Source organism: Rosa rugosa, chromosome 1 (assembly GCF_958449725.1).
Source record: "Rosa rugosa chromosome 1, drRosRugo1.1, whole genome shotgun sequence".
In the NCBI taxonomy this organism is placed as follows: Eukaryota; Viridiplantae; Streptophyta; class Magnoliopsida; order Rosales; family Rosaceae; genus Rosa; species Rosa rugosa.
In genome coordinates, this window is record NC_084820.1 from 25872624 (window position 1) to 25895297 (window position 22674).

Consider the following 22674-nt stretch of genomic DNA (forward strand, 5'->3'; position numbering starts at 1 on the left):
CCGACGGTAGTGCCGCGACCACAACGGTTACAGAACCAGCCAAGCAAGGGTAACGCCCTAGCAACCCAGCCAAGCTAAAGTCACGCTTTAGCAAGTTCTCCTCACTTCCCAGTGGTTCTCGCTCTGCTCCATCTACAACATCGAGTATCGATTGTGATTTTCAAGAAGCTCAGCAAAAGTCCTCGCCACGAGGCACAAAGAATCCCACGACGAGGTTGGTGCTCTCCTCGTCCACAATTGCTTGAAAGAAGTCAGGTCAAGGGACACCCTCGACGACCGCACCCGAACGGTGCTGGCACGCCCGCGCAGAAAAGAGACTGTTGACCAGCTGCAACAAAATTGGAGCCAAACACAGCCCATAAATGGCTGATGAACACCGGATCTCGATCACTAACAATAGACTTGGGCATACCATGAAGGCGAAATATTTCCTTCATGAAGATTTCAGCAATCTGAGTAGCAGAGTATGAGTGGGAGATGGCAATGAAATGTCCATACTTGGAGAGTCGATCGACAACAATAAATATTGCATTCTTTCCATCCTGGGGGGGGGGGGGCAAACCATCAATTTAATCCATCAAGATGTCGAACCAGATGTGTTTTGGGATAGGGAGAGGTTGCAGGAGGCCAGGGGGCCTGATGGTCTCATATGATTGCCTCTGGCACTGATTACACTCAGCGATAAAGGCTTTTATATCTTTATGCATTCCCGGTCAAGAGAAATTGTTGAAATACGCATATATGTGCGCAGCCGCGCAGGTATCCTGAGTGGCCAGCTTGCAGTGAAGAATGGAATTCATAAAGAAGCCTAGTGTGCCAATTTGAAGAAGAGGGCATAAAGATCTGACCTTTGTAAAGTAATCTGTTGTTGACCCAATTGAAACCTTTCTTGGCCACAAGACCCTTCTGTAATTGAGAGATAATGACTTGAGCTTCCTAATCTCTGAGATAAGCTTGGTCAATTTGAGTTAGGCATTCGAACACTAGTGCAGAGATAGTCGAAATTGGGCAGAGTCCATGCTGCCTTGATAGCAAGTCTAGTATTGTGTTGGCATTCCCAGGTCGGTATTCAATGGAATAGTTGTAACTCATCAATTTGGCCAGCTATTTTTGTTGAGATGCGCTGATCTAACAAATGCTTAAGGGTTTGGTGGTCACTGAGTATCTTGAATGAATAACCAATCAAATATGGGTGCCACTTCTCAATTGCAAATAGGACAGCGAGCATCTCCCTATCGTACATGAACAAAGTCTGATTGCAAGGGGATAGAGATTTGCTCAGGAATGCGATCGGGTGTCGCTGCTGGGATAGCATCGTGCCGATGCCACTTGCGTCGGTCTCCATGACAAAAGGTTGGGTAAAGTCCGGCAATACCAAGACTGGCACCGTTATGAGCGCATGCTTGAGGTCTTCAAAGGCCGATTCAGAAGCCAGAGACCACTTGAAGTTATTCAGAAGCCAGAGACCACTTGAGCGCATGTTTGAGAAGGTCTGTCAATAACTTTGCGATGATGACGTAGTGGTGGATGAAAAGGCGGTAGTACCCTGTAAGGCCTAAGAAGCCGCGCAGAGCCTTGAGGGTTTTGGGCTTAGGCCACTCTCTGATTGCCCTAACCTTCTCTGGATCAACTGACACTCCTTGGACAGAAACAACATGGCCCAAATAATGGAATTTGGGCTAGGCGAATGAGCATTTAGAAAGCTTTGCTTGAAGCTGGTTAGCCCGCAATAAAGTAAGCAAATCTTGCAAATCCTTCACATGAGATTGTAAGTCCGGACTATAGACTAAAATATCATCGAAAAACACCACGACACATTTGCGAAGTAGTGGTTTAAAAACATGGTTCATCAAAGCTTGGAATGTAGTGGGAGCATTAGTAAACCAAAGGGCATTACCACAAATTCAAAGTGATCTTCGTGAGTGCGAAATGCCATTTTTGGAATGTCTTCCTCCTTCATGCGGATTTGATGGTAACCGGAACGTAGATCGAGCTTTGAGAAAATGGTGACACCATGTAATTCATCCAAAAGTTCCTCTACCCCCGGAATAGGGAGCCAGTCTTTAACCGTCACCGCATTGAGGGATCGATAATCTACACAAAACCTCCATGTACCTTTTTTTCTTTTTCTTTTTTTCACTAGGAGAACCGGTGTAGAGAAATGGCTACAACTTGGCCTTAACAGAGAGAACTCAAAGAAACTGTATAATACTGCCAGCTGTCATGAACAATTGCTGAATCTTGTAATGGGCTATTCCACTATTACAAAGTATTGGGCCAATACAGTAAGGATTAGAGAGAAATTGGGGATGGAACCTATCATTTAGTTCTTTACTTTCTTTCATTCTTTTCTTACCTAATCGCGTGGTTGAGAGATCAATTCGGAAAGCCATATCAGGTAAACCATTCTTTCTGAATTGCTGAAGTTGTGTGTTTTGTCCGGTGACTCCAGTCACCGAAATGCCCCGCTTCTGAGTTTGATGTGTTCTATGCCTTGCCGAAAGTTTAAGCTTTTGTTAAAACCCATCATGCATTGTGGAAGAATTGGATTTTTATTTGGTAATTTGGAGAGATCAGAGCCTTTTATCTTAGAATTTGTGACATCCATTTTTCGGTTTCGGGTTAAATGTTTTAACTGAGGAAATTATATACAGTAGTCTCTTTAACTGAGGAAAGCCATATCAGGTACACCAATAATTTTATTGGTGTAGTCTCTTTCAGCGTTACCCTCAGTTAAGTGAAGTTTATTTGATTTACTGAAGAATAGTTAAAGTTCTTTGGCTTTTGGATATAGGAATGATGGATAGATAGAGTTGGTATGCTTTTGCTTTTTGATTGAACAGGTGATATGGTTTTGCAGATGCATGTGGCAAGAAATTTCAGAATGTTACTATGGCAAAGCGGAAGTCTTTTGCATCTGTCAGCATGCAGGATGATAAGCCATGTGATTTCTTACGTACTTTATTTGGTATGTGTACTACTGCGATTGAAATTCCTGTGCTGCATGTGCATTATTGTTGAAGTTACATATGCACTGAATGCTAGGTTGCACTTCATTATGCATCATTGTTATTAATTTGATTCCTTGAGTTGATAATTGTGAGAAGGCTGCTCAGTTCTAAAGATTGAAATTTATGTAAAGTATAGAGCATCCTTCATATCTTCAAAAGACCTTAGAGTTGTAATATATTAAATGGACAAAACTATTTACTTTCCTACTTTATTTGTGATTTAGCTTCTCTGGTGAATTTTGCAGAGGGTGTTATAGCAGGAGGTACAGCTGGGGTGGTTGTTGAAACAGCTTTATATCCCATTGATACTATAAAGACAAGATTGCAGGCAGGTTAACTATGCAAAATCAATTGAACTCAACTTATGTGCTTAGTCAGACACAGTTATCTCTTAGTACTCTGTCTCTTCAATATATATATATATATATATATATATTTTTTTTTTTTTTTGTTTTTTTTGTTTTTTTGTTTCTGGGATAGAACAAGCTACAATGGCTCACGAAATCATTAATCTAGATTAATGTCATTTCTCTCGCTTCGTCTATTTTTACAATGTGCCACATCATATGCCTTCATTTTTCTTATATTTTCATAACCCAAAATATTTAACACCGTCACGTCACTCCATCTCCTATTTTACTTGGTTTTTCTTCTCACTGCTCGTACCACTTGCAGATAGATTGAAAGGAAGCAACACCAAATTCTCAACTACACAAATCTGGGATTAAAGCATTCTTTCATTCTCATTATGAAAATACTGTTTAGAAACATCCAAAAGCGATTAGAACCCAAACAATTTAGAGTCGACAACTCCCTCCTTAGAACCCAGCAATATACAAGAAAATCAAATTTTCTGGATAAATTTGGAGATGAAGCAAGAGAGAGAAAAGTGTTGCCGGCAAGAGTTGCAGACTTGCTGTCAGTGGTGAAGGAACAAAAAACCAAATGGTATGCAAGATGATGTGGCATAGTTCTAAACCATTGGATTCCATTGATGGCGCAGATTTTATGAAATTCATAAAAACTGCAGAGGAGCTCTATCCGTAATGCACATATCCTTGCTTTCATGCATGGTATGTGTGAGCTTGCCTGGACTTGCTATCCATGCTTTATGTGCTTTTCAACCTTTTTAAAGGATGTTGATATTTTATTTATTTATTTTATTTTTTATTTTTATTGTCGAACAAAGGATGTTGATTTTGCGTTTGTGATTTCAACTGCTGGGATGTTGCTTTCATTTGGGTATAGTTATATGAGTTCATTTATCATTCTGGTTACCTATCAGTTACTTTTCATTTGCAATTTGAATATGTTTACCGTGTAAAAGAATTTAATTTATGTTTGATAATTATTTGTTTATGTACAGGGCTTCTGCAATTTTTGTTGGAGTTTATGAACCTGCAAAGTAGAAATTGTTAAAGATGTTTCCTGAAAATCTAAGCGCTTTAGCTCATTTTGTAAGTGAATCTTGTCTCTTCCTTTCTTTTTGTTTTATGTATTCTCGATAGGAACATGATGATTGAGTGGTCTGAGAAGTTTACTGAGCTTGTTGTTTGAAGGACTTTGACAGCACAAACAGTGTTGCTGTCAGCCTCAGGATGCTTGGTCATCACACCGTTGAAACCTCAAAAACAGTTTGATGCATGCTTCCTGGGATCGGTTTTCTTGTATATTTTACATTATGTGAAGTACTGGTTTATCATCTACCTTAATTAAAACATTCTGTTTCCTTGTCTTCAATGGAAATCCCTTATGTGGTTGTTCGATTCTTAAGCTGAAAATTGGCAATGCAAACTTCTTTTCTGAATCAAGCTTTGTTTTTGGAACTTTATATAGACTGCGGGGGCTTGTGGAGGCATTGCTGCTTCGGTCATTCGTGTTCCAACCAATGTAGAGTAGTTTATAGTACTCAGTCCGTGCCTAAATTTGCTTGACCTGACCTTCTTTCTCTTTAATACTTTTTAGGTTGTAAAGCAAAGGATGCAAACAGGGCAATTCACATCCGCCTCTGTTGCTGTTCGCCTTATTGCTGCTAAGGAGGGCTTCAAAGGACTCTATGCGGTAGGTGTTTCCACTGTGGATAATCATACTAGTTCATACTTTGTTTCCCTCTTTTCTATATATAAAAGAAACAAATAATTACTTCTCTGTTGTGTTTCTTAAGTTATTGTCAATATATTAACTTTCTTTATCTTTTTGAGATGGTAGGGATACGGATCATTTTTATAGCGAGATTTGCCATTTGATGCAATTCAACTTTGTCTATATGAGCAGCTTCGGATAGGTTATAAAGTGGCCGTAAGCTCCTCTTTTTGCCTATTATATGCTTGCAGATTATAGTGAATAATTGGTAAACTTATGATGCCTAGTAATGATTGGATTTATAGCCTTGATGCACGAACTGGTGACTATGGGGTTGATGCTTCTGTAGCACCATTGTGCTTAATATGTTCGTAATGGATGGTATCTAGGATGTGTTTCCACGTGTGATTAATAAGACAAGTTCCTTTGGGTTGAATCGTTATCCAAAAAGATAGGATATGTAGGTCAGAGCTCACTTTCTCTTCTGATTTGTATTCCATTCAGATCTTATAAGAAAAATCCATATCCAAAAAGTAGTCCCTGCTGTTATTTTCATGATGTTGCTTTCTTTACATCTGTTATACCACGTCTAGAATTCTATACTTCAACTTGAGTCTCTGGCCTCTGTCTGTTTGTTGCTTTTGCCAATGTGTTTTGCAGTTGTGTTATTTCTCTATTTTTTAAGTTCACCTTTGAGTTGTATATTTTAGATGGAAGCTTTTATTAAAATGGGTTAAACATGGAACATTACTACTTAGGACGATACGTCAAGATGTCTACTAGAAAGCTACATACCAGCTGCACGCATGTGAAATTACCGTTAGACCCCCACTCTTAAATTACATCAGCTCCCCAATCTGCATAAACAGCCAAAAGTGGAAGCCTTAAATTCTGAAGATACTGAAGATCACGAAGAATACTTGCTTGTCTATTTCCCAAAGTGGAATTCTCTAAACTCTGAACAAGTAGTCATGAAACAATTTTCTGCCCTTTCAACTTCCCTTTTAATATACCAATGGGAGAATCATAAACCTTAGTTTTTCTCTTCTAAACCAAATTCACAAGTGGTAGCCCTTCCATGAGCAATAATCTATGGTTATATAACATGAGATCATGACTTATATAACAAAAAGTGTGCATGTCAATGAGACAACATGCCTCCTCTTGAATGCTTCTTTAACATATGAATACATGGTCTGTATATATACATATATGTGTATTGTATATTCATTTTCTTTGTCTTGATATCTATAATTAGCTTTCTGATCTTCTCTTTTTATCAGGCAAAGAGAGAGCTCAACGATCCTGAGAATGCTATAATTGGAGCTTTTGCAGGTAGTTAGCTGTCTACTCTCCTGTTTCATAGGACATCAGCGATCATATTATTTTATTTTAAGTCTTGTCAACTCTATCTTTTTTGGGGATGGTTGTGGGATCTTCTTTAACATGCATAATGGTAATCCAGTGTGCGCCTTTGGTTTCTCTTTGTCTGATTGCAACTCTTAAGGAGTGTGAACTTTGGCTTTTCACACTAGTCCATAGCTTATTACCTACAATTGGGGAACACATTAATGTTTCCAAACAATATCAGGATATTATGCTATATCTATTAAGTATGATTCATGCAAGCCTACCAAGTATGCTGAGCACTATGATTCAGTCAGTAAAATATTTCTACATCAGATACTGATGTTAATAATAGCTGGTATTATCCTTAGCAAATGAGAAACTCAGAGTCCACAACTTCACATATATGGAGATCTTCATGGCACATTGATGTAATACCCAAAAGGCCATGTCACGAATGGAGTTTCTTGTAATAGCTTATAGACATAGACCGACTTAATACAACTCTCGACCTGGAACTCACCCAAAATTCAGAGTCCCATATAGACAAAATTAGGGTGCTAAGGCTCCCTTTTTGAAATTCTTCTGTCCTCATTGGGGCCTGACAACTCAAGTCTGCTGTGAGTACTCCTCAGCCTACATGAGGTGGGATGATTACTAGTATTTGTCACAACATGAGATATTCTAAAATGAGTTTTTACTTATTCAGCTCCTCATATTGACTTGTGTACCTCCAGAATAACTTGGCAGTTGTACAGTATTCTGTGTACGATCAAATAATTCCTACATAAATTGTAATAGAGTACCAAAGTGGTATCATACTATCTCTGTGCACTTAATGTTGGCAACATAGGATAATCAGATAACAATAGTGTGTTGTCTTTCTTATGTATTGTGAGATAAATATGAAAGTTCTGGTGAAAAAAAACTTTATGTTCTTGGTTCTGAGTTTCAATTGGCATAGTTTGGTTGGGACGAGTTCCTGTTTGTCTGATTGTCTTCATAGAAGAGGACTGTTCATTGTCTTTTACTACGGATAGAGTTAACTTAATCATCCATCTGTTTGACCTAAAGCAATTATCTGATACCACTATGTCAAAAAGGCCTTCAGACGACAGAACTGTTCTGTCGTCTGAACGAACCAAAATGTGTCGTCTAGTACGATGTCGTGTCTTGGGCGTATCGAACGACAGAAGAGTTCTGTCGTCTGAATTTTCAGACGACATAAAAAATGTGTCGTCTGATGAGTTTTGCATTTTGGGAACATTGTGATCTGTTTCTTTAAAAGCATTCAAACAACTGTTTTGTATTGTCTGATAAACAAAACAATGACAGTATTTTTTGAAATACTATTCTGTGAAGCATATTGCAAGACTTATTTGTGTGGTGTGAATGCCTTTAAATAAGAAATATGAAGACTCATATGTAGTGTCTTCTCTCATATAACAACACTTAAAGGTTGTGCTAATTTACTTTACACGACAATTATATGTGGTCGTAATGTGTATCAGAGGACAATTAAGTGTCGTTCTATGGTTTATTTGTATGACATTTAAGTGTTGTGTGAAATATTTTTCAATTATACATATGTGATGTTGGGAAATGGTTTAGACAATAGATTTTTGTTATGTCAATCTCATTACGACGACAAATTTTTGTGGTCTGAATATAACAAGGACCACTAATTTATATTGTCTGTAATCACGTCCAATCACACTTATTTGTTGTTGTTATACACTTTAGCCAGTACTTTGAACTAACTTATGTTGTTGTTTTGGCTTTCAGACTACAATTTTCTGTTGTCCCATTGTCAAACAGACAATAGACTTATTATTGATTTTTGTGTTATGTCTGTGCAGCTGCAACCACACATTTTGGTGTGCTTTTGTTGTAGCTTGCAGTTTGTGATGACACATTTTAGTAGTCCCCTGTACAATTGGTATGCATGCATTCTGGAAATTAAAATTGGCTATTCCTGAAACCATAAAATCCACATCCAAAATCATTCATTGCAATTTCCATTAATCCACCATTGTCTCAGGTACATAGTTCTAATCATCAACATCAGAACCTAATCATCAACATCACAGTTCTAATCATCAACATCAGTTCTACCATTGTCTCAGGAACATAGTTCTAATCATCAACATCAGAACCTAATCATCAACATCACAGTTCTAATCATCAACATCAGTTCTAAACGGCCCATATATACTAAACTGGGCAGCCACCAAAATATATGCATGCAGTACTGCTTGCTAATAAACCAGAAGCACAACACAATGTGGGCAACCAACTAAACAACAAGCAAAATAGCTAGCAGTACTGCAATCAAAATCTGGCCTATATATATATATATATATCAACTATCCATGTCCAAAAGTTGATGCACTAGTTAATAAACCTACACATGCACTAGTTATCTCTGAACTTCATAACATACTTTGCCCACTCTGCCCGGACAACATCAACATTCTCCATTGTGTAATAGTGATTTGCTTTTCTTTCCCACTGCAAGGACAGAAGTTTAGTTATGCATAACAATGGATAATTAATCCAATAAATCACTAGTACAATAAATTAGTTACTGATTACCTTAGCACTCCACTCTTGGTTTTTGTCCTCTACTATATCCCTCATGTAATGCATAATCCAATATCCACAAGTCTTATCACCCATCTGCTCCGGAATGCCCTGAAAGAAATAAATATTTTCAGTACCTAATAAACCTTGCCTGAACTAGAAAAATGCAAATATAAATAGTTAGCTAGATGGGGAACACATACTGCACAGTTTTTCCATTGAACAGTCTTTCGGCCTTTCCTATGTTTTTGGGCATTGAATATTTTGATGGAGCTTCAACAACAACATAATACACAAAATTATGATGAAACTAACAACTTATAAATTGAGAATCGATAAAGATTGCAAAAAAAAAAGAGGACTAAACTGTTTGTACATAATACCAACAAAAAACCAACAAGCTAGCTGCACTTACTTGTCCACAATACTTCTCCATTCACCGGTGATGAGTCGCCTCTTTAGCGGATCCATAAAATACACAACTTCTTCAGTGGGGTTCGCCACCGTCAACATCCAATGACAGCTGGCATTCAAATTTTTGATAATCAATACCAACACGAATCTGATCTAGGTACTTGCATTGCTATATTTATGAGATCAAAAGTCAATATTTACAAAAACAAAAATGCATGAATGAAGCTTTCATACCCTGAATTATAGGGGACCAAAAAAATCTGACCAGGCTTCCCTCTTTCATAAGAAACTGACAACGAACGAGCCCGTTCAGTCGGATTTCCACAGCCAATGACACCAGTATTAGCAGGATCTACGAAGCCAATCATGTCAAGCATCTTCGATTTCTTCAACACTTGATAAAGGAAGCTGTAAAACCACAAGTCTCAAAATATCATTCAATAACACTGAATTAACAACTCCATTTAAAATGCATTACAGACCTCATATACATCACAACGCAGCCGGCAGAAACCTCCCCCATGTTGGTCATGGCATACACATCCCTTCTGAAGATGGCGACCTTCTTTCGATATCCAAATAATTCCTCGCCTAAGGTTGTGTGGATGGTGATCCCATCCTTTAAGTTATCATTAGCCCATGTGGCCAACGTCTTAAGTGGTGGAGGCAAATTGGGTGGCAGCTTGTCCAAATCATCATGATCAAAAAAATCATCATATGTATCCTTCTTTTTCCTCCTCACAATTTTATGCTTTTGTTGCTGCAATTGATATAAAAAATAACATTGCATGATTAGTATTTCTATATGATGTAATATAGCAGCTCATATGGTCATTTTGGTAAGAATAAAAAGGTTAAAAATGACAAATAATTTAAGCAAACTGCATTACCTTTGCATCAGCTGCAGTGGGTATAATCCAGTCTCTAGGCCAAGCAACGCATGTACCAATTGCATCGCGGACAAACAGAATCTCATCCTTAATAGGAATTGGTAGCAAAGCATTGGCAACAATAGATTTGGTGATCGACACTCGGACATTTTCCTCAACCAATGGAACACCATGGATGGTTTGCTTGCTGGACTCAACATCCACTTGAATGATCGTTCCTTCAGCGACTATGTTGTCCAATGAATCTATCGCAAGTTTACACCCTGACTGGACAATATTGGTGGACTGAACCTGCTAATTCAAACCAAAAAATATGTAAGCATTAGTCACATTTGAGGCAGCAATGTCATCAATATGGTTGATCAAATGTAATTGTAAAGAAAAGAAAAGAAAACTAATTGTAAGGAAAAAGAAAGTAAAGCTAGGGTAGCGATTAATTACCGGCACTTGCACTTGCTCCACAACTGCATTTTTTTTTGGAGTTAAATCATTCCTAACCTCCTCCTCAATAATCGAGGTTAGTTTGATGTTCAGCTCCCCATCCACAAAGACTTCATTCTCTTCAACTACTTTCTGCTGGTCCTCCCCTAAAACTAACTTCTTCTTGGCAGTTTTGGCGGCTTGAATTTCAATAGCTTTCAAACCAGCCTGTTCAAGTAGCCTTGAACAGCTGCCCTGACCAGAGCCTAAATCATTCAGCGGTGTCACAGGTTTGGGTGAGTCAGCTGGCATCTCTTTTCCATTAACCATCGCTTCTAACTTCTGAAATCTTTCCTCCCAAGCAGCTCTTTCCCTAGCAATTTGTCGCTCAATCTCCAACTCCCATTTGGCTCTTTCCTGAGCAATGATATTTTCTTTCTCTTCTGCTAGTATCTTCTTAACACTTACCCTAACACTATCTTCTACATTTAGCATTGGGCGTTTAGGTAGATGAAAATATGCGGAAGGCTTGACGAAGCCACCAACACCGCGTACCCTACCAGGATACTCAGGATTTCCCAACGCCAAAGTCAGAACATCATCTGTTCCTTCAGGGTTGATTTCTCCTTCAGACACTTTCCTCTTCAAACTTTCCTGATATAGACATCAATCACAGCACACAAAAATTATCCTTCGGATACAAAACCTGAAAAAAAAAAAAAAAAAAAAACAACAAGTAATAAACAATTATAAAAAACTGAACTTACAATTTTTTCGACCTTCTTCTTCACTGCTGGCCCTTTGAAGTTGCCGCTCTTGTCTTGCCGGGCCTTTATCCACATCGTAGCACGATCCAATTCTTCAATCGGTATTTTTTCAGCCTATAAATATGAATAGATACGTGTGAGATCATGATCAGCTTTATGTAAACCGAAAAGAATAACAAATATATTGTAAATAGATTGTAAGACGAATACTGACCAATTCTTCTTGGAAGTTAGCATATCCTTTCCGTGACAATCGATGAGGATACTTATTCTCCTTCCTCTTTATTTTCTGCTTTTCACGGAGTACCTACAAAGCATATGTGAATTATGCATTATATTTTAGTATTTGCATAATCAGTAACTAATAATGCATAAACTGTTCCACAACTGCATGTCCAAGTATGGTATTAGAGAAACCTGAAATTGTTCTGAAGTTCTATCAGCCACGAACGTATTCCATTCATCTACCTCAATGGATCGATAATCATCTGGAGGGAACTTTAAAAGTTCAGGAGAATCCAGATAGGGAATAATGTACCAGTTCGTTAGTTTGCTCTTGAACTCTCTCCATTTGTGGCCGGCTGATGTAATCACCAATTTCTTCCATTCTTTTGGCACCACATAAGCATCCTACACATTAACGAATACAAAGTATCATAGCTTTAGTTACTGTGTTTTGAAAAAAATAAGAATAATGAAATGTAAATTAGTGAACAGCAACAACTTATATATCGACTGATTGTTTACCTGAATACTATTCCAAATCTTGTCTTTTTCATCCAAAGGCACATTTCTCCAATCATTTATAGATATTGGGATCTTGGTGCGTGCTAACACCCCAATGTATGACTGCATCTCCTTAGCTGCCTTCCCAATTGGCTCCCCATCAGCATTAGAATTCACCTTTAGCTTCTTTCCTCGAATCAGTCGCCTAGTAATTTTATTCATGCTTACCATCCCTCGCTTAAGCAACCTCAATCCACCAGTGATGTTGTCATCATCATCAGAATCCTCGGATGACTTGCTCTTTGCAGACTTACGACCGGACGACGACTTCTTTGCTGCCACAGCCACCTTGGAATTTACTGCTTTAGGAGGTGCCATACGTCTCCTAGAGGACACATCCTTGCTGGACTGAGTAGCTTTATGTTTTCGCGGACTTCTCCTAGGAGAGGTAGCCTTGTTGGCTTCTATCAGTCTTGCTGCAGCCTTTTTGGGGGTAGTAGGTTTATGATTTGGAGAAGTAATAGGTGGTTCAGAGACGGTTTTTCTACAACGTTTCATCTGCACCGCCTTCATCCTTAAGGCTATAGATCTAGCAACTTTCGATGTGCTTGCAGATGGAGCCATGACCTGCAATACACAATAAACACAGTTAGCCCCATAATATAGGTTAACAATTAATGTCAATAAACATATGAAACAAAAACACATAAAACAATGAAATAACAAACACATAAAGCAATTAATGAAATTACTAACACAACTCAAATTTAAACAACACAGAAGACAATGAAATAACTAACATAATTGGAAGTGTTAATATACATGTTTCATCAAACACATCAGTACATATATATAGGCATTCTAAAACAAGTCAATCATGAACAAACAACTTTAACTAAATGTTTTTTTTTCCCCTCAGCCACGTTGATTGCAGTCATTTTCCACCCATATTGCTTCATCTCCAGGACGCATATAATTGCTATGCTGATCACCATCTATATTATCAAAAGTCTCGATCGATGGCATTGTTGCTTCAAATGGCTGTTGTTCTACTTCAATATCTTCTAACTCCTCATCTGAATCAGTCCCTTGATAGTCTCTATCTGGGACCCTTACAACCACTGACCATTGAGGATCGAGGGGATCCTCAATGTAAAATATTTGCTTAACATGGCTAGCTAAGACAAAAGCATCATTAAGATGACCTTTCCTATTCAGATTTACCAATGTAAACCCTAGTTCATCTACTTTAATGCCCCTAACATTCTCAACCCAATCACATTTAAACAACGGTACCCTAAACTTGTAGTAATCCACCTCCCATATTTGTTGTATGACACCATAGAAGTCCATATCATTAGTTTTGGGATTTTTATCCTTTGCACTAGAAACTTGCATTGCATCAGCCACCAAAAAAACCCCACTGTTTTGCACTGATCGCACATTGTCCCGCTCCTTAGTGTTGAAATCAACACCATTAACCTGGTATCCACTAAAGGTCGGCACTACATGATTCGGTCCACTTGACATCCACCTCATTGTTTCCGAAACATTATTGTCCGGAAACTGCAGTTCATTTGAAACTTTCAAATCAATAATAGATTACATTAGCGTAATGTTAAAATCTTATTTTTTGTTAATCACTAAGAATCAAGTATATGATCGCATACCCTTTCTTTTAACCAGACAGAAAAGGTCTGGTTTTGTTTATCCTTGAGCCACTTTTCATTTTTGGAAAACCTTGGATTGAGAAGCTTCAACAATTCCAGATGTTCACTGAATATCAAACACAGAAAACTCAATGATTTAAGTAACAAAATATTGAATCAATTCATGGACTGTAGGAAAACTGATGATAATTAAAAGTTTATGACTTACATGAAATAAGGACTTGCATCCTCGGTATTCTGCAATATACACAGATGTGCTTCATGCATCTCCTTGCCATAGACAGAAATCATGGTAGCGCCTGATAGCGGTTTGGATGCATTACGGGCTCGTGGTTTGGAACTTTCAGGGATTCCAGCAGTAGAAGCATCACTAAGCATACGTTCAGTGCAAAACTCAACAGCCTCTTCAACAATATAAGACTCTGCTATGCATCCCTCAGGATGCCTTCGACATCTAACCCACCCTTTAAAGACTTTCATGTACCTCTCGAAGGGGTACATCCACCGAAAAAATACTGGACCACAAAGCTGAACTTCTCGTACGAGATGCACAGTTAGATGGATCATAATGTCGAAAAATGAAGGCGGAAAATACTTCTCCAATAAGCAAACAGTAACAACCAAGTCTGCTTGCATTTTTTCCAGCTTCGAAACATCGATCACTTTAGCACATATTGCCTTGAAGAAAAGGCAAAAGCGGATTATTGCATACCTAACCGGCTTCTCAAGAACAGAACGTAAAGCAACAAGAAGAAGAATCTGCATGATAGTGTGACAGTCATGCGATTTCAGACCAGCAAGTTTTAAATCCTCCATAGAGACAAGATTCCTTACATTTGACGAAAACCTAACAGGAACTGTCATTTCAAAAAAAGAGCCACAAACTATTTTTTTTTCAGCAAGCATCAAGTTCCAACTAGCCAGAGGTAATTTATCCCTTTTGGCACCAACTTTTGGGTTCAAACCAGCCCTAATACCCATTTCCACCATGTCCAAACGCGCTGCAACCCCATCCTTTGTCTTCCCGGGAATGTTCAGCAGCGTACCAATGATGGCATCACAGCAATTCTTCTCAATGTGCATGACATCGAGATTATGTCGTACCGGAATATATTTCCAGTACTCTAGTTCAAAGAAGACAGACTTCTTCTTCCAGCAAGGTCTCCCTTGCTCTTCAACACCCTTGGCAGGAGGAGAGCGTTTCTTTTTCCCACACACACAATTCAGACCCTCTACTCTAGAAAACACCTCCTCTCCGGTTAATGGTAGAGGAGGTAGGTCCTCCTCTATGGTGTTGTCAAAAGCAGCAGCCTGTTTCCTATACGGATGATGTCTAGGTAGGAACCTGCGATGCCTCATGAATGCCATTTTTTTACCTCTCTTCAACCTATGAGATCGAGTCTGGTCAAGGCATATTGGACAAGCATTGTATCCTTTAACAATGCTACCAGACAAGTTCCCGTATGCGGGAAAGTCATTAATAGTCCACAGCAGCACCGCTTTCAATTTGAAGTAGTCCCCTCTTAGTGCATCGTATACTCCCTCAACCCCATCCCACAATATTTTCAGATCATCTATTAATGGCTGCAAGTAGATGTCAATATCGTTACCAGGTTGCTTTGGTCCCGATATTAACAATGTCAACATCATAAACTTCCTCTTCATACAAAGCCATGGAGGAAGGTTATATGTGACCAGTATAACTGGCCAACAAGAATACTTGCTGCTTAGAGAACTATGCGGGTTAAATCCATCAGAAGATAGAGCTAGTCTGAGGTTTCTAGGGTCGCTACTGAATTCTGGATATTGCTTGTCAAGTAATTCCCAAGTAGGAGAATCAGCTGGGTGTCGCATCATTCCATCTTTCTTTCTACCAAACTCATGCCAAGTAAGATTCTTAGCTGTGTTGGTCGATTGATACAATCGTTTGAACCTTGGGATTGGTGGAAAGTACCATAAAACCTTTGCAGGTATCCCTTCTTTCACAGTTTTATCCCTACCCAATTTCCACCTTGGAACACCACAGTTGGGGCAGATGAGTGCATCTGCATGCTGCTGTCTATACAAGATGCAGTCATTAGGACATGCATGAATTTTTTCATACTCCATCCCTAAAGCACTAAGTGTCTTTTTCGCTTCATACAAAGACAAAGGAACCTGATTCCCTTCAGGAAGCAGACCCCCAATCATGATAAGCATATCTGAATAGCAAGCATCGGTCATTCCATGCTTTGCTTTCAAATTGAAGGTCTGAATCAGACCATTCAGCTTGGTTGTCTTCGTACAACCAGGGTACAAAGGTTGATCCCCATCCTCTACATACTTCAAAAACTCATTAGAGTCTTCGGAAATCTGCTCATCCTCACTTTCCCCAAAGCCCCAATCATTCTCCCCCATCCCAGGTTCCCAATCTACAGTTTCAGATTCAACTCTATTGTCATTCATAGCAGATGTAGCAGCTTCCCCATGCCACCTCCAATGCTTATAACTTTCGTTAATACCATTCCAAAATATATGATCCTTAATAACTCCAACAGAAAATCCCTCCGTGTTACTACATTTCAAGCAAGGACAAGAAATCTTGTTTTTGTTATTGGCATTAGACTCGGCAAACTTGAGAAACTCTGCTACTCCTAGCTCAAACTTCTTTGATCTTCTATCAGCATGCATCCATGACTTATCCATCTTAAATATATAGGTTCCTTCATATATAACAAATTCAACACACTCAAATAGATGCTAATTGTAAAAGTAACATTGCTTAACATGCTCATACTTCTAATATACAGTATATTTGTTAAGACTAGTACTGGTAAGAGTGGTCTTAACACATACAAATTCATCCACATATAGCTGCAACAATTACATCGATCCATGACAATTCTAATGTTCAGATTGCATTCCATGCTGATACTTCTATTATACAAAATAATACAATACTATATAACAGTGGTTAAAAATGAACTTATGATTATACTCAACTAGCTAGCAGTAAACATATAATCATTATGTGCAGGCAAAGACATCAGCAAAACGATAATTAGCTACTTGCTGACTCATATATATATATATAAATCACAAACATTGAAGACTCACCAGAAATTTTAACAAAAAAACCTTCTATTTTTCTCCACTACACTACTAGCAGTGAGCCTTCCTTCACAAATCCTTTTGTACCACCAAGTTTCCCTATCAAGGTCAACAAAACAAAAGGAACATGTTAGAAAAAGAAGAACTATTATTCAAACTCAAAACAAGAAAAAAAGACAAACAAAATCAAAATATCAAAAATATTATAAAGGATCATAGTGTCATATAAATTGCCGACTCACTTTGGGAATAAAAATTTACAAAATTGTTACTTTGTGTTCAAAGCGTCTCTCCTGTACGCCAATCTCGCCCTCCTGCTGCATTTGATATATTCTTGTGTTAGTACAACAAAGGCAAAAGAAAAAAAAAATGCAGATGTACATTTGACCACCCATCATGAAGAAGTTACAAAATAAGTTTAAAGAGGGTAGAAAGGGGTTACAATCTGACCTCAGACTATTTAGCCTCTAAACACATCACTAAAGTGAGCACTAGAATTATTCAATCCTTAAGAGTTTACTTTTATAAAAAAAAAATAATAATCATATATGGCAGTCTTAGCAATGCATAAGCAAAGGGTCCTCGAACATTTCAGCTCTTAAAAGAGCAACCTTATTATTCTCCGTTTCTGATTTTTCTCATTTTGTTCTTTTCAATTTAACCCCAACCCAATGGAATGTAATTCTGAGAGCTATAGTAAAAAGAGATTTAGCAAACTATCACTACATTTATTAAAGAAAATCATCCAAATGCATTACTGTAAAGACCCAGCTCAAAACTTGAACCAAAACATCATTAACTACTAATAAAGCAAGTAAGAAGTTTATGGTAACAAGATTACCGACCAAACCACAGAAAGTACTCCATATAGTAATTACAAAGTAGAAGTATATGCACAGCTGTAAAGTATAATCAATAAAACATAATTATCAAGAAAAGAAACACAAAATCAGAAAGTAGAAGCCACTCGCACCACTACACAATTAAACAAAAGCAACAATCTCACAAAAGAAATGATCAATTTAAAATGTGCTTCATCCTAATCCAGAATATTAAAAAATCATTGATCTTTACCACATGTATCATCACATATGTAGTAGACTAACCTTTTCTAAAGTTAAAGACAGATCATCAGCATCACATAGAGAGACACCACCCTACCAATAAGAAAAGAACAAACAGTTACACCACTTAAATTTTCTTGCACTAGTGATCTGAACAAATATCAAAATATACCACCACATTTCTACCATTGAATTGAAAACCTACTCTCTTTTAGGCAAATACCATTCCACTGCTGCACTAATTCAATTCATTGGGCAACAAAATAGACCATAAAATTATTTCAATCACCAAACTCAATTCAGTTTTTGGTTCTTCAAAAAATCAACCATGCTTATCGGGACGGTGTCCTCCCCATTCTTAATCTGCTATTAACAAAATCAGTTCAAAAGTGTACAAAGGACTAACCTTGCTACAATCACACCAACCAAGCCCCAATGGTCGATATAGCAAACTAATCTTTCTTGTAGGGAACTCTTGTGTTGGCTCTTGATTGCTTCGGGGTGAAGAATTTGAAGGTATAGATCTGCAAAACAACCGTGTTTCAATTAAACTTACCAATTTCATCTATTGAGAAACAAAACACATGCATTAAAAACCCAATAAAAACGAAATTGAACGAAACCCAGATCATATAAATCCCAGAAAAATTGACTAAAGCCAATACCTTTCTCAAAACAAAGCTTCAATGGTGCAGTCGAGCTTCGAGAACAGAGGGAGAGCTAGGGCTAGTACCGGCGACCGTCCATGAGAGATTGAGAGAGAGAAGACGATGACTCACTGAGTGATTGACTTCGGATTGAAGGAGACACCAAGCAAAGTCATTGAATGCCGCCGTTTCGCCGCCGTCGTCTATCAAGGAGGCTGAGAGAGAGAGAGAGGTCTGGGTTTTAAGTAATCGGAACACTGAACGAGGATGAAAGGCACCCCTTCCCCAAATTGAAAAGAACCGAATCGAAATTGGCTGAGAGAGAACCGAGATCAGAGAGAGCTAAGTGAAAAGGACAGAGAGAGAGGCTGGTGTTTTAGGTTTCACCGGTTCTAGGTCGAGATGAGACTGTTTCGCCGTCGTCGTCTATCAAGGAGGCTGAAAGAGAGAGAGAGAGAGAGAGGTCTGGGTTTTATGTAACCGGAACACTGAACGATGATGAAAGGCACCCCATCCCCAAATTGAAAATAACCGAATCGAAATTGGCTGAAAGAGAACCGAGATCGGAGAGAGCTGAGAGAGCTAAGTGAAAAGGAGAAAGCGAGGCTGGTGTTTTAGGTTTCGCGGTTTCTAGGTCGAGATGAGAGAGCTGACTGATCGAGCGAGAAGGACAGAACGAAAGTGACTTAATTGCGAGGGATATATGTCAAATAGCACAAGTCAAATAACTTGGGAAATTTTAAAACAACCCCCACATTTAGACAACAATTAAATATTGTCTAAATGTCACAACATATTCCAGTCAACTAAGGCATACGGCTATTTGAGAGGGAAAAGAATTAATCAACTTTTGGATATCCCTCCAAATTTGAGATAGGAAATCACCACCTTCTACAACTACACAAATGTGTTATCAGAATTCTCACCATTTATCCAAATTTGAGATAGGAAATCACCACCTTCTACAACTACACAAATGTGTTATCAGAATTCTCACCATTTATCCAAATTTGAGATAGGAAATCACCACCTTCTACAACTACACAAATTTGTTGTCTGAATTCTCACCATTTTTCCAAACTAAACCAGTATGGTTTCAGTGTATATTCAGACAACATAAAAAAAAATTATGTCGTCTGAAAAACCCAGACGACATAAAACAAAACTTATGTCGTCTGATGTGTGTCGTCTGAAGGCCTTTTTGGCATAGTGTACATTTAAATGTTTAATATCAAACTCTTCTAGGTGCATTAACTGGAGCTATAACCACTCCCCTTGATGTGATTAAAACTAGACTAATTGTACAGGTAAGGCCATCTGCTATTCTGCATGATATTTGTCTCCCCTTGATGTTACTTCCAAATAATATGTGCGCCCTCGTGGTAAAGCCTGAAATTTATTGCAACGGTCCCATATATTTGTCTATCATATATATGAGGGGCTGTAAAATTAAGGCCAAATCAAAATTGATAACTAACTACACTGTGCCTCCAATGGTTTGCTCTCATTTTTTTTTTTTCTTTCTCAAAAGGGATCTGCCAAGTGCCAACCAGTACAAAGGCATTGTTGACTGTGTTCAGACTATTGTGAGGGAAGAAGGACCTCCCGCCCTTTTGAAGGTATGCATTGAGCCTTTATATCCCTTGTCATATAAAAATATAAAATATGATTGCCATGTATCTTATTGCAGCCCTTGAAAAGTTAAACAATTATGCAAAATGTTGTGCTCTTAATGTTGAGTTTGTTTTTTCTTCAATTCTTGTAAGTTATGTTTCTTAGGGGAACTGAAATTGATTGTTTAGTCTTGTCCCTTGTTCATCAAGAATCTTGTAGTTACTTTGACTGGACCTCACTAATATGCTGACTTGACTTACATTTGACTATAACGTCAATATGGTTTAGGAAGTTGGCAGAGAAATATAAGCTCTTTGTTGGCCGGGAAGAGGGGAACTGTATTGGGAAGATGTGATATGATAGCATCTGTGGGTAGTGTGGATGGAACGAATAAAAATATATCTTTGAAGAAACTAGGTGTGAGGAGGTGGGTTCATTTGGGATAGGGTTCTGAGATTGGGCTGTCAGAGATTAGAATGTTGTTTTCAGCCATTTATATTTGGGGTAAAGCTATAGTATGTTAACATTTCTCATACATCAACTATTTTTACCACTTTAAGGACTCATGTTACCACTTTGAGGACTAATATTACTATTTTGAGGACTCATATGGTAAACTAAGAAAATTTACCACTTTAAGGACTCATGTTACCACTTTGAGGACTAATATTACTATTTTGAGGACTCATGTGGTAACTAAGAAAATTTATCACTTTAAGGACTCATGTTACCACTTTGAGGACTAATATTACTATTTTGAGGACTCAAATTACCACTTTTAAGGCAATTGTATGCATGTCATACGTTAACATTTTGTAGAATTTTCCTTTATATTTGGGGAATGAAATTCACTCCTTATCAACAACTTCATATTTTTAAAATAACCCTCCGTTCTCTACCCTTTTCTCACATGCAGATGCATTAACCCATTCTCTCCAAACTAGTTGCCCAAAAACCTTTCGGACGGGCATTTTCTGTTTTATTGTAATGAATGTTTCATACCCAAAATTGTTTTGAAAACACCAGACTTGTATATTTCACTTTTATCTGTTGCTTTTGCTTTCCATTTTTTGTTTAAATCTCGTAGCATGAAGGCAGGCGTGAGATGGAGGTTTTATTGTGAACATAAAAAAAAAAAAAAATATATATATATATATATATATATATATATATATATATATAATCTTGCTCAGGTGTGGATATCCGCACCTAAGCAAAAACGTACGGATTTTGTGTTTTTCCTCACTTTTCGATCACACATTCACATCTTAACCGTTCAGTTTTTAGGTCCTAATGTATAGATCACCTTTGCAAAATTTCAGCCAATTTGGTGATCGTTAAGGCATTCAAAACTGCAATTTACACGAACGAACCAAATCTGTCGAACCGGAACCGTTCGTATATATTGTTGTAATTTGCAGTTTTGAATGCCTTAATGATCACCAAATTTGCTGAAATTTTGCAGATGTGATCTATACATTAGGACCTAAAAACTGAACGGTTAAGATGTGAAAATGTGATCGAAAAGTGGATCAAAACTGGAAATCCGTACGGATCGAAAAACTGTGGACGTCCGCAGTGGAGAACCGCTGTATATATATATATATATATATATATGCACGGAGAGAGAGAGAGAGAGAGAGAGAGAGAGAGATCCTTCCTGGGGCCATAAAGACTTGTCCTTAATTTCAATAAAAGAAAAGGTGAAACAAAAGAGACTAGTGGTCCCTTGGTTTGTATAGATATGCCTAGACTAACATTATCTACTTCCGGGGAAGTTCTCTATGTATGAAGTCATTATTAATCAGGAAGTTCTCTCATGTTTTACAAATTAATGAATTTATGGTCCCCTCAAGTCATTTCAAATCAGGGTATGATGTGATTGTTGCTGGAGGCAATCTGTTGTTGCTGGAGGCAATCTGATTGCTGCAAGTTTTGTTTACATATATGTTTACTTCAGGGTATTGGACCAAGAGTGCTGTGGATAGGGATTGGCAGTTCAATCTTTTTTGGTGTTCTTGAAAGAACAAAGCGCTTACTTGCTCAGAGACGACCAACAGTTGGTGAAGACACGAAGCAGGACTAAGTTGTAGATAAACTAGACCTTTATATTCTCCATTTTGAGTGTGAAATTTCCTGGGTGGTAGTTTGAAAATCTTGCCATCAGCTTTGAAAGGCTTTTATAATGTCTTGTTTTTTTTTTTTTTCGTTTTCTTTACAAAGAACCAAAGTTGTCATTAGCTTGTACCAGAAAGTGAATAATTTTATTACTAGTCGAACACATTTCCATTTCCTTCATTGTTAAATAAATTTCCTTTGCACCTCCTTTTTTTTTTTTTTCCCATTGCA

The 22674-nt window shown here is 37.9% G+C and overlaps 2 protein-coding genes and 1 long non-coding RNA gene across 3 annotated transcripts; 2 read left to right on the forward strand and 1 right to left on the reverse strand.

Annotated features, from left to right (window-relative positions):
* The first annotated feature begins 1322 nt into the window (after positions 1-1322).
* LOC133725195 (uncharacterized) lies at positions 1323-3373 on the forward strand. Its single transcript, XM_062152350.1, has 4 exons — positions 1323-1490; positions 2427-2559; positions 2861-2968; positions 3257-3373. The coding sequence occupies exons 1-4, from the start codon at positions 1323-1325 to the stop codon at positions 3346-3348; spliced, it is 501 nt and encodes a 166-aa protein (XP_062008334.1). The 3' UTR covers positions 3349-3373.
* Positions 3374-3651: 278 nt separating this feature from the next.
* LOC133725203 (S-adenosylmethionine carrier 1, chloroplastic/mitochondrial-like) lies at positions 3652-22411 on the forward strand. Its single transcript, XM_062152360.1, has 6 exons — positions 3652-4084; positions 4378-4468; positions 4977-5072; positions 6377-6428; positions 19957-20330; positions 22286-22411. Exons 2-6 carry the CDS (start codon positions 4433-4435, stop codon positions 22409-22411), a joined length of 684 nt encoding a protein of 227 aa, XP_062008344.1. The 5' UTR covers positions 3652-4084; positions 4378-4432.
* On the reverse strand, positions 8810-9412 carry LOC133707656 (uncharacterized). The gene is made up of 3 exons (XR_009845251.1): positions 9227-9412; positions 9036-9134; positions 8810-8951 (listed from the first exon to the last, which is right to left on the reverse strand). It is a non-coding gene; the product is annotated as an uncharacterized LOC133707656 (long non-coding RNA).
* Positions 22412-22674: the final 263 nt, after the last annotated feature.